Here is an 18008-nt window from a genome sequence, read left to right as displayed (position 1 = left end):
GGCAGTTATCTATCTCTAGCTCACTGGCTCCTATTTCCATGCTCTTAAGATTGTTAGACCATGGTCAGGATTAGACCATGAGTGAGGTGCCTATAGCAGACTAAAAAGCCTGGAATAGTCCCAGATGTCTACTCCAAATTTAGCATAGCTTCATTGCCAGAGGAAATATCATCATTCTTAAACCCAATCCCAGTTAATCTCAAAAGGTTAGGTGAACAGGCTGGGTTTAGGTTACTCAGAAGTAATGGGGTGACACTCTGTATCCTTGGGCTTTGCTAGAATTTTAGGTATGTCTTTGGCCAGACTTACACCATCCAGAGTCACAGCAGAAAAGATGTATAGGGGAGGGGAAGGAGAGGAGGAGAGAGAGAAGAGGGAGAAAGGGAGTGGGAGAAGGTAGAGGGAAAGAGAGCCAACACTGTAAAAATTACAAGGCAGAGAGTGAGGAAAAAGATATAGGGAAGGAGAGAAGAAGAGAGAGAAGAGGGAGACTCGGAGTGGGAGAGGGTAGAAGGAAAGAAAGCCAACATTGTAAAAATTACAAGGCAGAGAGTGAGGAGAAGAATATAGGAAAGACAAGGAGAGAGGCAGAAATAGGAGGAGGGACAGGAAAGGAGATGAGGGAGGAAGAGGGAAAGGGGATGGGGTGAGAGAGAGAAATCAGCTATCACTGAATGTAAAAGTCAATTTCAATTAAGTCAGTATTCTATAGTTTCCAAAAAGGGAGAATGTCATGTGGAATCTTTCATACAAAAGTAACATATTTTGACTACAGTCTTTGAGATAACTATTAAGTTTTGATGTAGTGATGTTTCAAAATTGTATCTTGCTTTCTTATTTCAGCTCTTTACATATCATTAGAAACTGCAAAAAGAGTGATATTATGAATTCATAAGATTTACACAAAGTACCATAAGTAAAATCAGATATTAAATATCATTACATTAAAGAATCAAGAGTAGCCACAAAGAGTTTAAATACTAAATTTATAAGGTATTGCAATACAAATATGCAATAGCATGTCTGCTAAACTGTAGTATAAAAAGACTGCATTTCCATGAAAAAAGAGGCATAACATAAATACCATTCAACATTTATAGCCAATACAAAAATGTCAAAGCTGCATGATTCACATACATTAGTTACCTTCTACCTCAGACTTTTTTTATAGTAAGTAATCCAATTAGGAGAAAGCTTAGTTTATGCATTTCACATGCTGGTAATTAGCTTAATAATGTTAAGAGAGACGTGCTTTTCCCAAAGACCTCCTATTGCTCAGTCCCAATCAATCACATAATAACACATACTATATTGAATAAGTTAATTCTACATTTCAACTTTTCAAAATAAGTTGTGGTTTTCTCAAGTGAATCAAAGCACATGAATGAGGTAAAGAGAATGTAACAATAAAACAATTTTACTGTTGGCACAGAAGATAGAGGCAAATATTTTTTAAAACCTTGGCAATGCAGCAGGTTGAATAAACTACTCATCTATAATACTGGCAGAAATAGCACTTCAATATTGTATTGATATGAAGGATACCAAAGAGAAACAAAATATTCATTTTGGAACAAAGCATCAGCCTACATCTTTTCCCTCTCTACCCTGATTTGCCTTCTTATGATATAATCATTAATTCAACAAACAAATCATATACTTAGCTTATCTTGCCCAGTCTTGACTATCCCCTATCCCTTTTAGTAACCCCTTTCCCATCACTTAAAACAGTATATTTTCTCTACTACTCATAAAATGTCAGACTGACTTTAGAACACAAAACAACCCACCCTCACTCCCACCCCTTGCAATTAAGTGGTGGGTTTGGAGTATATGCAATTTTGCAGAACACACACAGAAATCCTATAGAAATAAACAAGGTTTCTTTGCTAGCAAATAATTCAGAATTGTTCTTTGAAAGCCAACCCTGGTGAAACTACAATTTCAAGATAATACAACATTTATTTTTCATTTCTTTACATAATTTAGGTGACCTATAAATAAGATGGTGATCAAATGAACTGGAAATAAACAATGATTGCACTGTAAGGCTTCCATATTTGAATGATATCCACCCTCTGATTTTTCTTTAAAGTTTGAAGTGAGGGTAGGGGAAGGAAGGCTTGTTTCATTTTCAAATAGAGAAATAAGGGGAAGAGTGGTTTATCCATAAACCCAGGTTTAAACTACAAAATTTGAAAAAATACAGTAGAAAGATGGTTTGAGGATCTCCAAAGAACTATTTGTTTTATCCTCTCACTACTTTAAAGGACTATATTCCTTACTCCAAAAACACAATTACTCTATCACATGCCTATCATATCAAGATGCATTCTACATAATCACAAAAGTCAGACACAATTAAAATGACTGAACAAGAACCATAACACAAATACTTTAGAAATTATAGGATCACAGATATAGAGTGAAAACGGACCTGGATATAATCTACTCTGATCTTTCTGAGGACTGTAAGGCCCATAGAGATGATGTCCTTTGCTAAAGGTCACATGGGTATTACGTAGAAAATCCAGAATTCAAACCCAAATCCAGGGCCCTTTCTATTGGCCAAGTTTATTTCAAATAATTAGAAAGACCACTGGTATTGGGGACACAAAGTAATTGTGAAAATGTTATCTCCCTTAAGGAGAGATGAATAATAGTCCTGCCAGAAAAAACAAGGGATGGAGTGAAGGTCCAACAGCTTTGAGATTTCCTAAAGCTCTTAAGACTATATAGCTATCTCAAGAACAAAAGTACCAAAGCATCAAAGGGTACCTTTCCCTAGATTTTAAATAACTGGGGAGTAAAGATCAAGTCTGTTTTCTTGGATATATTAAGTACCTAGTACAACATTAACATTAAATAGATGTAACTGATCATCAAGATCACTTAATATGAATCAAGTGCCACTGGGTGCATGACACTGTCTGAGCCATTGAAACAGTTCAAAGGAATATATATCAATCTTCATAAAAGACATAAACCTGTGACACACATACTCTGATGGTCAGTAAAAGCTCGCTGCCTAGGACACAAATGTTTAGTCACATAAACATAGATACATAACATTTAACTGCCTTAAATCCTTTTTAAAACGTAAGGAAGCCACTAAAATGTGTTTCCCATTCTTTTGAAAAGTTTGTTTCTATATCTACTCTGCAACATCAAAACCATGAAATAAACACCCTAAAAACTATGGGACTGTAGAAGCTTAAAATAAATCCTACAACTTCTTGAAATAAATTCTCTTTTTAATCATCATTTTTCTACTGCCCCTTCCCCACACCCTGTCCCCCTGGGGAGGGAGGAAGGGAAGATTAACAACAACAACAACAACAACAAACAACAAAACTTGACTAACTTTAAAAAGATGTAAACTAGTCCCAGGATCAGATTTTATTTATTTTTAAAAAATAAAAGCTAGTTTTGTGCGAGTCCTGTAATACTTCATTCAACCATAAGAGGGCAGAGATTCTCAGAATCCCACACTAATATTATTGTTCTTAGCTCACCCAATGAGAGTGCAATCTGAATAGCCAGATGTATATCTAATTCATTTTTAAAGGTGACAAAATAATTAATGGATTTTACAAAATTCTGCTCCTTTCCTTATTATGCACCCTGGTGCAGCCAAAAAAAGAAAAAAAAAAAAAGAGGGGATAAGCCCTACCTTGAGAAACTATGTACAACTTGGTTCTGATTTTCTCAATTTTTTTCTAAAAAATAAATCAAGTAAAAAGAAAGTCTTTTTTTTAAAGCAATTAAACCCCTGGATACTTTTAATAAGTCAAGTATTGAGAGATTTACAAAGACGCATTTCTTTGTAGGATTAAAAAGAGTTGAGGGGTAGGTGGGAAGAGAAGAAACCATTTCTCTCATTTCCTGCTCTAGATTTTCACTCAGTTCTTTCACCGGTCTGTCAATTCACTAACAAGGAAACCATAAGTGGCTTTTTAGTTGTTATGATTACTAAAGTAGCTCAGATGGAGCCAGGGAGCTACTCTAGAGATGGAAACAGTACCACATCATACTGCAGCTCTCTGCACATGACTTGCTTGTATTGGCAACACTAGGAGGATTTATTGGCTTCAAAAAGAATACTTCTCAATGAAATATTTGAGAGGGGGTGGGGGGGGGAAGATTGCCTTTTGGCCAAAAAAAAAAGTTCTCCTCCTGCTAAATGACCACTTCCTTCTGAATCTCTGAAGGTGACACGTCATTTTCAGCGTTTGCCGGTCAACATTTCATCGCTTGTGGTTTCTGATGATCTCAGCCCCTGAAGTCATAATAAGCTTGGCTGATGTCACATGAACTTGGACGCTGCTCCTCTGAATACTCAGGAACTGAAGAGTGCTGGTGTTGTACGTAGCAAGCCCAGTCTACGGCCAGTCCCTGTTGTCACAGTGCACTCAGTATGTTTTCAAAAGAAACATTGAGAAGCAAAAATGAGAAGGAAACAATGGAGCATAATGAAGGTGCTTCAGTGAGCAGTGATGAGAGTTAAACTGCCATACCCACAGTTCCTTTACTAGGATAACATTCAGGGACCTCTCAGTTTCTATCTCAATAAATACCTTTTGACTGACTGTGTTGTCTGATGTTTTCCATAAGGTTAGACAAAAGTACTCAAGACCAAATAAGGAAGTGAGACTTCTGCTACAGTTCTTAGGGCACATTTTGTTATTGCTGATGTGTGAAGTCAAGTATGCTTTCGTCTCATGGGGCTTGAAGCAATGTTTCTAGAGGATATTAAAATGGAGTGATGGTCACCTATTACAAGCTGAACCCCACAGATTTTCACATCACAAATCTCCAAGCAGAATAATAGATCTTATTTTTGATTTTGATTGTCATGCCTAAAAGATTCTCATTACTACATGATGGTTACTACCTTTTAGGACCAGAAGTTGGTTATGTATAAGCTTTTAAGAGAGAAGTTGGCTCATGCAAGACAGATTAAGAATTTGGCTTCCACGGTAGACCAGAAGGGCAACTGACACATTTCTTTGGTCCAGTTTGCTGAAAATACCTTCACAAAAAAATTACTGTTCTCCATCAGCAACATGACTTTTGCGCTGCCTCACTGAGCTTTCAGCCTCCCCATCAGGCACCTGCTGGTCTGGGACATTCCCTGAACCTTCAGGTGCCGATCCTTCATCTACCACCGAGTCCTCTTCAGAGGTCTCATCGTTTGAATTGCTTCTTTCCTCTTCTCGTTCTGAAAGGTCTTCTTTGTCTTCTTCTCCCTCTGAAAGGTCATCTTTCTCCTCCTCTTCATCTGAGAGGTCTTTACTTCCTTCGGAAATTCCTAGATCTTCAACTATAATAACGTCCTTCTCCTTTTCAATCAGCTCTATAAAGAAGAATAGAAGTAAAAAAAGCTTCCACCAAATACCAAATCAGCTTCCAGTCAGCAACCAATCACAAATGTTCAATAATTTTAAAAAAGTAGGTTTCTACAAATTCTGGAGGGACATTCCAGTTTATATATTAACCAGGTGTTTTGTTTGTCCTTATCCCTAATCTTTACCTGAATTTCATTTATTTCAGAGACTTCTAACTGCTATCAAAGACTTACTATGTTTTCTTATGACATTACTCTTATGCTAATTTTAAATACTACAAAAATCATATTTCTATTCTCTTCCTAACATACTTTAAATTCTACAGGACACTCTTATTCTGCCTTAATGAAAATAGTTAAGAGCCAACATAGGACCATAGACTTAGAACTGGAAAGCATCTGAAAAGTCATCTATTCCAACCCTTTCATTTTACAGATAAGGAAACTGATGACCAGAAACCTTAAGTGACTTGTCCAAAGTTGAAGTGAAGATGGCAGAAGGTGTGAGATGTTGTCAACAGCCTGAGGCAATGTATGAGATATAGTAGGTGATTGAAGAGTCAAAGATGACTTTCAAACTTTAAGCTTGGGTGACTAGGATAATGGTAATGTTTTTAAAAGACACAGAGAAATTAAGAGGAGGGAGGCAGAAGATACTGAGTAGAGTTTTGAATATATTAGTTTGAGGTGCTGGTAAGACAAGCTGGTGAAGATTTCTGCCAGTCAATTAGGGATGAGTGATTGAACCTCAAAGGACCTATGAAGGAGGATGCTATTTGCATGCAGAGAAAGAACTGATAAACAGAAGTATGTATAGAATGATTTTATAGCCATCTATAGGGTAGGGCAAGGAGGGAGAGAAGAATAAAAAGAAAAAAGGCACATGGTAATTTTATATATATTTAAAAGGGAAAGCAAGTTGAACACAATAGGTTTGCATGTGCAATCATTGTTTTTTTTCTATTCTACTATGCTATGAAAATACTTGGTTTTATTTCTTAAATTCAGAACAAAAATAAATAAATAAATGACTGAACAGACAGACAGACAGATAGATAGATAAATGGAGGATCAGGCTAGATATAGGTGTCATCTGGGATAACCAGGTAGGGTAGCAGATAGAGTGCTGAACCTGGAATCAGGATGACCTGAGTTCAAATTTGGCCTCAGCTACTTACTAGCTGTATGACCTGGGCTAGTCACTTAACTTCTGCTTGCCTCATCTTTCTCCTCTATAAAATGAAGATAATATCACCCATCTCCCAGGGTTGTTGTGAGATTCAAATGAGATAATATTTGTAAAGTGCTGAGTACAGTGACTAGAACATAGTAGACTATGAGCCATAATGTTAGCTATTAATATTATCTATATGGAAATAACTAAAACCATGAGAACATGCAAAGCCACTAAGGAAGAGTGTAATGAGAAAAGATAAGGGGTCCCAGGATATCTGCCTTGACTGACACCTCCACTTGTAAGACAAAACAAGGATGCACTCGTGCAGGAATGATCAGATAGGCAGAAGGAGAACCAGGATCTCAGGTAGTGTCAAAGAAGCTAAAGAAGGAAAAAGTATATAGGAGGAGGGCTGGGCAATGTTTCTGAATGATGCTCAAAGGTTAAGGATGAGGAAGATTGAGAAAAAAACTCTTTATATTTAGCAATTAAAAGGTCATTGGTGATTTTTGAAAGACCAGTTTCATTAGAGTCATGGGGTCACAAGCTATAAATAAATGTTAAAGAGTGTAAGGAATAAATGAGTGGTGAAAGGTATACTCTTACTAGGCATTTAGCAGTGAAAAGGAAGAGGGGTAAAGGATGACAGCTCCAGGGATGGGCAAAGCCAAAGGATTTTTTTTTTCTTTTAATGGATAGGATAAACTTGAGCCCATTTATAGGCAATGGGGGAGGAACCAGTGGATAAGGGGAGAATGAAGATCAGAAGGCTAGAGGGAATTAGAGTAGATGAGATCAAGAGTACACGTGAGGGTGTCAGCCTTGGTAGAAAGATCTTCCTCCTCTTCTGACACTGGAGCACAAGGAGAAGATGAGTGAAGCCAGAGTTATTCAGAAGTGTGGAGAACTGGATGGAGATCCAAGAAAGATAGAGGTGAGATTTTCTGTTGAGAGGTGGGAGAGGGAGGAGAGGAGTTAGGGCCTTGAGAGATAGGAAAATTAAAACATAAAGGAGAGTGAGAAGTCTAAAGGAAAGATCTAGGCAAAGTGATATTAGGTATAAGAAATCATAGTGGGAGTTGGGGAAAGGAAGGAGATGAAAGAAGAATCACAGAAGGCTTCATGGAAGAGTTGGGCACATGAGCTGGGCTTTGAAGGAAGGGAGAGATTTCAAATCAATGGACATTAAGCATGAAGAATGTCTATTCCAGGTTTAGAGAATGGTGTGAGATGCAGAAATAGGAGAGCATAGAATGAAAACAAGGGATGGAAAGTATTCTAGTTTGGCTGGAATACAGAGTAGAAGAGGAATAGTTTGACATAAAACTGGAAAGGTAGTTTGCAACTAGACTCTGGAGGGCCTTCAAAGCTAGGCTAAGGAGTTTAAATTTTATTCAGCCAGCAGCAGGGGAGCACTAAAAGTTTTTGGATAGTCGTAATTATCAAAGAAACAACATCAAGTGTAGATATTCTTAGACTCATATATCAAGTTTTATCTGAAGTGTTAAGCATATGGTTTAGATAACACTGGAATCAGGAAGACCTAGGTTTAAGTCCTGCCTTGGAACGTACAAATTACATGACCATGAGCAAGTAATTTAATCTTTCTGGGTGCCAGGCAAGAATATAAATTACAGAAGTTCCTAATCAGCATCAGTGAAGGGAATTTTTACACTGCTAGTTTCTGACATGAATATAATCACAGGTCTAGAAAAAAAGAGATTAATATATATTTTTCCTTCTAGGTTCCAAAATTTCAGAAGTCAATTCCATTCTAATTAGTAGGTTTTGTTATCTGTTCTCACAAAAACAAGACTATGCAAACAAAACATAAAATTTGCTCATCAAGTTATGCCCATTATTATGATAAGAATAATGGAAAACCATCTAGAATGGAATAGCTTTTAAACTTTTGGAAGCTATGGAGAAAATGTCCTCCAATATAGTTAAATCTTCAATTAGGAGAAAATATATAAAGATATTCTTTGTTCATAGTGTTTTTTTTTTCTTCTTAAAGATATACCTAGCATAGAAGTGAACAGATTGCTTGATGGTAAAAGGCTCAATTACATTTAAGAAACCAAACAGAAAAGTCTTCATAATGGTACAAATGGGCACCACATCATTCCAAAGACATGGTATACAGTGGCTTACCAGACTGATCTGTTCCAATTCTTGGTTTAGGTGGACAAAAGCAGTCTGCAAGTAAAACCAGTATCTGCAGGAAAAAATAGAAAAGATGTGATTCAAGGTATAAAAGAGATGCATTTAATACCCAAATTACTCAAATTATATACTGCTCCCAAAATACAGGTATATATTTCTAAATAAATGATCAACAGCAAGCAATGGTGAAAGAATATTTAAATATTTTAACAGCCCCTTGGCTTCCCAGTCTCCAATGTCTACCTTCTCCAATAAATACTTCCTATGCATGACTGCTCCAGTAATCTTTCTAAGTCATTGCTCAGATCATAAATTCTCCTGCTTAAATCTATTCAGTGGCTCCCTCCTCATCTATAAAATAAAGTATGAATTCCTTATCCTAACATGGAAGGCTCTCTACAAGCTGGTTCCAACCTACCTTTACAGGCATATTTCACATGCAACATCTTCACTTGTTCTGTGTCCTAGCCAAATTGCTCCCATCCTCCTTTCTTGTCCTGCCCTCTTTTCATGTGTGCCTTTGCTAAAATAATCATGAATTTTTAGAAGACTCCTCCATATCTTTGACTGCTGAACTTTTCTTTCTTCAAGGCCCAATTCAACTGCAATCTCTTCCTGGAAAACTTTCCTAATCCCCTTTACTGTGCAATGACTATCCCTCCTCAAACTTCTTATAGCATTTGGTTTGGATCTTTCCTTTGCATTTAGCACATTCGACTTTATAGTTAGGTGAATACATGTCTAATTTCCATATGGTTCCCTATTGCCCATCAGAAAAAGTCTATACTCCTTCATCTCATAGTCAAGGATCTCCATCTGGTACTACTCTATTTAGCTGATGGAGCTGGTGGTGAAATATATAGAGTACTGAGCTTGGAGTCAGGAAGACCTGAGTTCAAATCTGACCTCACACATTTACTAGCTGTGTGACCCTGGGCAAGTTTCTAAATCTTTCTGCTTCAGTTTTCTTACCTGTAAAATTGGAATAATAATAGCACCTGCCCTCCAGGGTTTGGTGTGACGATCAAATGAATTAATATTTATAAAATGCTTTGCTAAATTTAAAGAGCTAAAACAATGGTAGCTGCCATTATCACTGCTGTTATTGTTACCTTTTTATCCCTAATACTTCATCTCTCCACATATTCTATACATCATTCAAACTGAAATGCTTGCTATCTCTTATCTTGCCCCCTTCACTCATTTTCCTGCATCTGTTCCTTCGATCATGCAGTCCTTTATGTTTGTAATGATCTCTCCATCCCTCAGTCTGTTACTTATCTTTTAGAGCCCAATTCAAATGCCCCTTCCTCTGAGAAGTATTCCCGAATTCCCCAAGTGCAATGATTAAGAATTTCAAAATTCTCCAAATTCATAACCATCATAATTACCAATGAAACTTTTTTCAGAAATTTTATAATTAAGAATTAAAACACAATTCCAAACAAATGGGGAAAGATGACTAATGCTGCAAACTGAATAGCCTTCATAAATTATCTCTTCTTTCTCTGATAATAACATTGCAAATGTTATATTTACATTTACATTACATTTAAGAAACCAAACAGAAGAGTCTTCACAATGGTACAAATGGGCACCACATCATTCCAAAGACATGGTATACATTAGCTTACCAGACTGATCTCTTCCATCTCTTGGTTTAGGTGGACAAAAGCAGTCTGCAAGTAAAACCAATATCTGCAGGAAAATTCTCGTAATTATTGGTTCTATTTTTTTAACTATATCTTCTGTTACTTAGGATTCTGTGTGCTCTTTTGTCATTTCATCATAACCACAATTCCCCCCAAAGAGTAAAATCATTTTTTTTAATCCTTTGTTCACAAGAAACTAGATAGTAGCCTTAGGGCAGGAGCCCAAAGTTAGGAATATGACACTGGAAGTGGGGTCTTGGCAAGTCCCTTAACTTTCTGTGGGGCTTTATCTGTAAAACAGGGTCATGGAGATGATCCTGGATTCTTGAAGGCTATGTCAATGGAGCATGAGCACTGGAAGACTGTACCATACTGGATTAGTTTCAAATAAAGTTTCAGTCAGTGATCCATTTCTTCTTTCCAAAAGCAAGCCTTTTGAAGTATCTCAAAGCATATCACAACACAATAAATTCTTTGTGCACAGCAAATTGTGAAACAAAACAAAAAAAAAAATACAAACTGGTCCTCAGACCTGCACTCTTTTCTGACTCCACTTCTGCAGTGACATTAGCAGAACAGTAGTAAAGGGGGCAGAAGGTCTTAAGAATCACACAACTTTTACCACATATAAGCATTAACTATTCTAACTTCTAAATGTTAGATATTTGTCCAACATCCAAAGAGCTGACATTCTTCAGGGAAAACTGAATTGTATCAGTCAACATTCTTCCTATGTTTGAAACAAGACTCAATGAACAAAGATTTATTAAGTCTCTATTAAGTATCCAACTCCATGTAAGGTTCTGGAAATACAAATACAAAAGTAAGATCATAATTTGTAGAGTTGGTTTTATTATGCTGGGGGATGTGATCATCTTGCATTGCAATGTTCATGATAAGTATTTAGAGGAAACCATCACAAAGATCATTAGAACCTAGTGTCATTTACTTCAGAGAATAAGCAGGGACAGAAATTCTAAAAAGCATTATCCACTCAACATATATTTTAGTACTCAGTGACTTCAACACAAAGGATGTGAAAAACGTGGAAGGATGGTGAAAAATGCGTTCAAAAATACGGTTAAAGAAAATGAAACAAGAAGTCAAAGGCTTGTACATTATTCAAAAGCATCCAGTCCATCTATCCTGAATATAAGTGGGTTGAATGTGGTAGGCATTGAATAATGTCACAGAAAACAAAATTGACCATATAAGAATAGGAAATGGCTGGTTACTGATCTGGAAGCATTTTCTGAATCAGCTGTGTGTAATCAGACCATTGACAGAGAAGACATCAAAATCAATAACAAATAAGAACAAAGAATAAAAATGAGGCTATAGAATGCAATCTATGCACTTTCAAAATGACCTATTCATATGACATGTGGACAACAATAAATGTGAAATAGAAAAAAAAGTCACAGATTGTCATCATTTTCTATGGAAGAATTATGGAATGTAAATTGATTGCTACAATGAGAAAAAAATGATTAAGAAATTACCGCAACCAGCAGACTCTTGAACTCCTGGCCAAACGGACAGACATAACAGCACAGGGCAGCACTAGTTTAGAATATAAACTCTTTTGTACTATGGTGGAAGACTTAAAGTTTTAACTTTATAAAACAGTGAGAAGTAGTGGAAGGACAAAGAAGTTTACAGAAAGCTTGGAGAGACTCGACTAAGCCAGATGATCTTGAGTGCATTTAGGGGTAAAACTGGGAGAACAAAACAAAAAGCAAAACAAAACAAAACAAAAAAGCAGATGAAAAACTGAGAAGATCTATTAAGATTTCTAAGAGTGATAGGCTAGTCTAAGTATATACAGAACAAGTCTGTGCCAGTGGACAAAATCTTTAGGACAATTAAGGACTGATTTTCAAGATTTCTGGAAGACAGGATACTAAAATGCTTGGGAAAAATATAAATCTTATTATTACAGAAAAACAGGTGAATGAGATTCAGATCAACAAGTATAATTCATGTACCTACTTTCCTACCTCTAGAAAAACTTTATGAGAATAATCCAGATATACAGATAGCATCTCTGGAGAAGGTAAGAAAAAGGGACAAGAAGGCTAAATGATGGTCCACAAGAAACTACATTTTTATGCTCACCCAGTTGATTAAGAGGTGAAGAAAATAAATATTTCCATGGTGCTTACTGTTTGATGATCATAAGGTTTAGAAAATCTGATTCAATACAGCAAAGTGTTACCTTAAAGCAAGAGTTCTGAATCTGGAGTCTATGAACTTTTAAAAAATATTTTAAGAATTTTATTTTAATATTACTAGTTTCCTTTGTAATCTTATATATTTTGTTTTATGAATTTAAAAAATTATTCTGAGGAACCCACAGGCTTTAAAATACTGGCAAAGGGGTCTGTGAAACACAAAAGGTTACTAATACTCCGGAGTATTTGTAAAGAATTTGGACTCCTCACTAGCACCAAGGCTAATGAGCAAAAGAATATCTCATATGTCTATGTTCAAATCATACAAGATTCATTTAAAGATGTCAGAATAACTTTGTTTCATGATTCTTTAATTATTAACACCAAGCAGGCATTAAACAGGAGACATATGTTCTCTAAAGGTGTTTGCCACTGAAATGAAGGATGTCTAGCACAGAATTCAAATGGGAAAGGAGTTCCCTAAAGATGATAAAATCCTACAAATGTTCCCATTTGAGGATGATATTGTTCTGATTTCCTCAAGCCCTAGAATAGTGCAGAAGCTTTTGAAAAGAATCAATCCATAGTCACTCAAAAGAATCTGGCCTAACTTTTTACGTAAGTACACACACACATACGTACACGTGTGCACACACACACACATACACACACACACACACACTTTCTCTCTCTCTCTCTCTCTCTCTCTCTCTCTCTCTTTCTCCAAGTAGAAGAAGAATACCTATTGTGCAGATGATGGTATCTGGTAAGAAAGACAACCTAGAAAGCTAATTCATCAAGATCGAACTCATGAAAGCACAGTACGGAAAACAGTAAACTTGGCCCAGAGTTGAATTTGAAAAGAAAAGGCTAGATTGCATCTGGGAAACTGTGCAGTGTTTTTAAGAATCTTGTGCTTCACACTGAAGTAAAGTGCCATCTTTTAAACATAGAGGTGCTTTATGATTGAAAGTAATACAAAACCGGGGCAGCTAGGTGCTGCAGTGGATAGAGCACCAGCCCTGGAGTCAGGAGAACCTGAGTTCAAATCTGTCCTCAGACACTTACTAGCTGTGAGACTCTGGGCAAGTCACTTAACCTCAATTGCCTAAACACACACACACACACACACACACGCACACGCACACGCACATGCACACACACACACACACACACACACAAAGTAATACAAAACCTTAATATCTGAAGAATTAAAGTTGTGGATTACCTAAAAGGCAATAGAGAGGTGGATAATCGTGTTTGTGAGTAGGGTGGAACATACTACCAATGAAGTATTGTGCAGGAGAAACAGCATAAAGGTTATTATCTGAGGGAAAGGTCAAGTGAATTTGGGATAACTGATGGAAACTCCACATATTCCACTGGAACCACACAATAACGTCAAGAGAGCCAGAAAAAAACAACTCACCACTTTGACTAGACCCCACTTGGTGGATTTATGGGAGGATATAAGTAAGAGTTACAAAGACTAATGATAATGCTAATAGCAAGCATTTATAAAGCACTTTAAAGTTATTTACAAAGTGCTTTACCAATATTCTTATTTTATTCTCACAACAACCCTGGGATATTGGTGCTATAATTATCCCCATTTTACAGATGGGAAACTGAGGCAGAAAGGGGTAAACTGACTTGCCCAGGATCACAAAGCTAATAAGCATCTGAAGCTGAATTTGAACTTAAGTCTTCCTGACCCTTGGTCCACTATGCATCCTAGATGCTTCTCTTTGAGGGAGTACCCACATCACTGAGATTAAAGATCCACTGAAATGTCAAAATAAAATCGAGTTATCTTCAGTGCAAAACTTTTAAAGTAAGATGTCATTTAATAAGCACATTGGTGACTACAAAAATTATCGATTTAATAGAAATAATTTTTCCCCTTAACCTGAAAATAAACCAGTATAAAAGTGAAACTATGCTAGCAGGAGAGATACGGTTTTTCTCTTCTCTGTTTCAGAAATGGAAGAATCAGGATTACTGGTATTTCTGACAAAGATGGTAGCCTTTTAAGATGGCGAGGAGTCCAAATTCTCTACAAATACCCCAGTAAAGCACTACAAACAAAACAACAACAAACAAACAAACAAACAAAAAAAAAACCCAAGAGAAATGGCTATCAGCTCCCTTATGTAGTCCAAGACTGTACCAGATGACTGCCAGAGACCTCAGCAGGAAGCAGAAAGCAATCAGCCAGACTAACACCCAGGAAGCTCCACCTGGGCCATAGTGGAAGAGAGGGTCAGACCATCAAAAAATCAAATTCCCACAGGAAAGACATAAAGGTTTACAACCAAGAATAACTCATCTAGCAAAAGTATAATCCCACGGTTGGGGGAGAGGGGTGGGGAAAAGGAAGAGGAAAAGGACCTTTAGCATTATTGAGACTTTCAAGCACTCTTGATTAAAAAAAGATCCAAAGATGAATAGAAGCTTTGAAATACAAACATGACAGTCAAGGTAAAAAAAGAAAGATAAATGCATTGAAGCATTTAGAAGTGGGTATACAATGATGAAATGTATACATTCTAACAAGGAAGCAGAATTGAACAATATATTTTTCACAAGAAACACATTTAAAACATAAAGATACATATTAAATTAAAATAAGACGCCAGAGCAAAATCTATTTGCTCTGGGTGAACTCAAAAAAAGCAAAGGTAGCAGTTATGATCTCAAAGGCAACAATAAAAAATAGACACGATTAAAGGAGATAAACTGGGAAACTAGATGATGTTTAAAGGCACAATAGATAATGAATCAATACCATGCTTAACAAATATCAACCGAATGGGACAGAATCTAAAAACTTACAAAAAAAGCTAATCAAATTACAGGGAGAAATGGTGAAATTGTAATGGTGGAAAAACCTCAATATAGCTCTTTTAGACTGAGACAAATCTAACAAAAAGATAAACAAGAAAGAAGTTAATGATCTGAATGGAAGTTTGGCAAAATTACTTGTTCTAGGTCTCTGGGGAGACCCAGATGAATGGGAACAGAAGAGAGTATATCTGTTTCTCAGTGAACAATCATAAACACAATATTCACCATTCACTTTTGTGTTTGATTGTTCATCATGTAGAAAAATGGAAAAAAAATAATGTATATCTACTTAGCAAAAACAAAATTTTATTCAATAAGAGGATATTGAAGAAAAGACTGAAATTAATTGTTGGTTGCTGTCCTTCATGCTTGAAGAGGACCAAAATTACATCACTATATTGGGGTCCAGGTACGTTACGTCTGACTGTGTCTGATAAGACCAACATGAGCTTGGAAGACTTCCCCAAAGGTCAGGCACAAATAGTCCATGTGAACATTTGGAGTGGAGGTGTCTCTAAATTTGTGCACCTCATGTTTCTTTTTAGCTACTATAATTCCGATTTGCTCATACAGCTCAGTGTCTTTTTTGATAAGGGCATGCCATGCTGGGTGGTCCTGTGCCAGTATCTCCAATATCTCATAAGTGACTCCGAAGTTCTTCAGAGAGACGTTGAGAGTGTCCTTGTACTGCTTCTTCTGACCTTCATATGAGAGCTTGCCTTCTGTGAATTCCATATAAAATAGTCTTTTAGACAAACATCCATTTGGCAGATCACAGAGTCATACTCTGCAATAGAGTTTGAATGTTTGGCAGTTCAGCTTGAGAAAAGACTTTAGTGTTTGGTACCTTATCTTGCCAGGTGATCTTCAGAATCTTCCTAAGAATTCAAAAAGAAGTGATTCAGTTTCCTGGCATAGCACTGGTATATAGTCCAGATTTCACAGGCATACAACAATGAGGTTAGCACCCCAATTCTACAGATCTTCAGTTTGGTAGGCAACCTAATACCTCTTATCTGCCACACTTTCCTTTGGAGCCTCCCAAATGCTGAGCTAGTTCTGGCAATGGATGCGTCAATCTCATCATCTACGTGTATATCCCTAGAAAGTATACTGCCAAAGTAAGTGAACTTATCCACGCTTTCAAAATTTCTCCATTTACTGTAACCAATGGTTCCATGTATAAATGGTGCTGTGCTGGTTAGTGAGAACCTCTGTTTTCTTAGTGTTAATTGTGAGACCAAAATTTGCATAGGTGGCAGAGAATCAAGCCATACTCTGTTACATCTCAGCATCAGTGGCTGCATTGAGTGCATAATCATCTGGGGACAAAAAAAGTCACACATCAACTCTCCCCTCCACTTCAGTGTTGGCTGGTAGCCACTTCAAGTTACATAATTTACCATTAGCAATAAACTGTTCACACATGGAGAAGCACCCTAACCTGTTGACATTAAATCTTCTGGCAGTTGTCTTGCCTTGAAGTCACCACATTTGCTGAATGCAATGTTTAGCTTGGAGAGGATAAGTCTGTTATCAGTCCAGCACTCTGTGCCACACATGGCTTTCATTAGTCTCACATCCTGTCTATCTCTTTTTCCTTACAATGATATACTCTATTAAAGGCCAATGTTTGCTGTGAGGGTGCATCCACAAAGTTTTATCGAATTTAGGTAAATGGAAAACGTTATTGATGATGAGAAGGTCATGAGATGCACAAGTCTTCAGCAGTATTGCTGTTGCTGTTTCCAACTCCATTCCTCTCAAGGTCTCCTTGTCATGTCTTGTAGTTGGTGCCTACTCTTGCATTAAAGTCACCCAGAACCACAAGCTTGTCCTCTTTCAGCACACTGATGATGAGGGTCTCCGGGTCTTCATAAAATTTTTCTTTGACCTCATCAGGGTTTGACATAGTGGGAGTATATGCATCAAAGATAGTGGTATGGAGCTTTCCTGAAAATGGCAATCATATTTTCATGAGTCTGTCATTCATTCCTGTACGTAGGCATACAAGCTTGTTGACTAGATTAGTTTTGATTGAAAAACCTAAGCCAGCTTCACAGCAGTCCCCATCATTGCAGTCACTCCAGAAAAATGTGTATCCAGCTCTGACTTTGCCAGCCTTGTCTCACTCAGGGCTACTATTTGGATGTGATACCTTCTGAGTTCTCTCACAACAAAAACTCTTTGTCTTTCAAGTCTATTGGATTTCATGTGGTCCATTAGTATGCACATATCCCATGTACTGGTGGTGAATAGAATCACCTCTGCAAAAGTTTTAGTACATTTTTTTTGGTGTGTTTCAACCACAGGATGGGATCCCTGCCTGCCACAATAAGCAGGCCAGGGTTTGATAAAGCAGACAATTTTTAGATTACCTTTTCTAGCCCCTTCTTCAGCGTGTGGTCCTTAAAAAAGGCTGCTCAGACACCCAGGGAGCTACCAAATTCCACTGCTCCTTTGGTCCACTGAGAAAATGATCCTAAAGACTGGGCCACCTGAGTGCAGGGTTGTGACTATTGCTCCCAGAGTATTTGCATGCGGTGCTTTGTCAGGTGACTTTCGCCACAGGACTTTGAGGGAGTAAAAATGGTAAAATTGTATGGGTGATATTTTTGACTTGCACATAAATTGGATCTAAGTGA

General features: G+C 37.1%; 1 protein-coding gene across 1 annotated transcript in view; it reads right to left on the bottom strand.

Annotated features, from left to right (window-relative positions):
- Positions 1-998: 998 nt before the first annotated feature.
- The window catches only part of TMX4 (thioredoxin related transmembrane protein 4), a 100150-nt gene continuing 83140 nt past the window's right edge, over positions 999-18008 (bottom strand). Inside the window, exons 7-8 of the mRNA XM_027840370.1 lie at positions 8679-8742; positions 999-5356 (exon numbers count right to left, since the gene is read on the bottom strand). Coding sequence (XP_027696171.1) covers positions 5046-5356; positions 8679-8742 — 375 coding nt within the window. The 3' untranslated portion in view covers positions 999-5045. The remainder of the gene's footprint in view (positions 5357-8678; positions 8743-18008) is intronic.

Source organism: Vombatus ursinus, unplaced genomic scaffold, assembly GCF_900497805.2.
Source record: "Vombatus ursinus unplaced genomic scaffold, bare-nosed wombat genome assembly UNPS02014841.1, whole genome shotgun sequence".
NCBI lineage: Eukaryota > Metazoa > Chordata > Mammalia > Diprotodontia > Vombatidae > Vombatus > Vombatus ursinus.
Note: the sequence above shows the minus strand (reverse complement) of the source record. Positions and strands in the feature narration are given on the sequence as shown.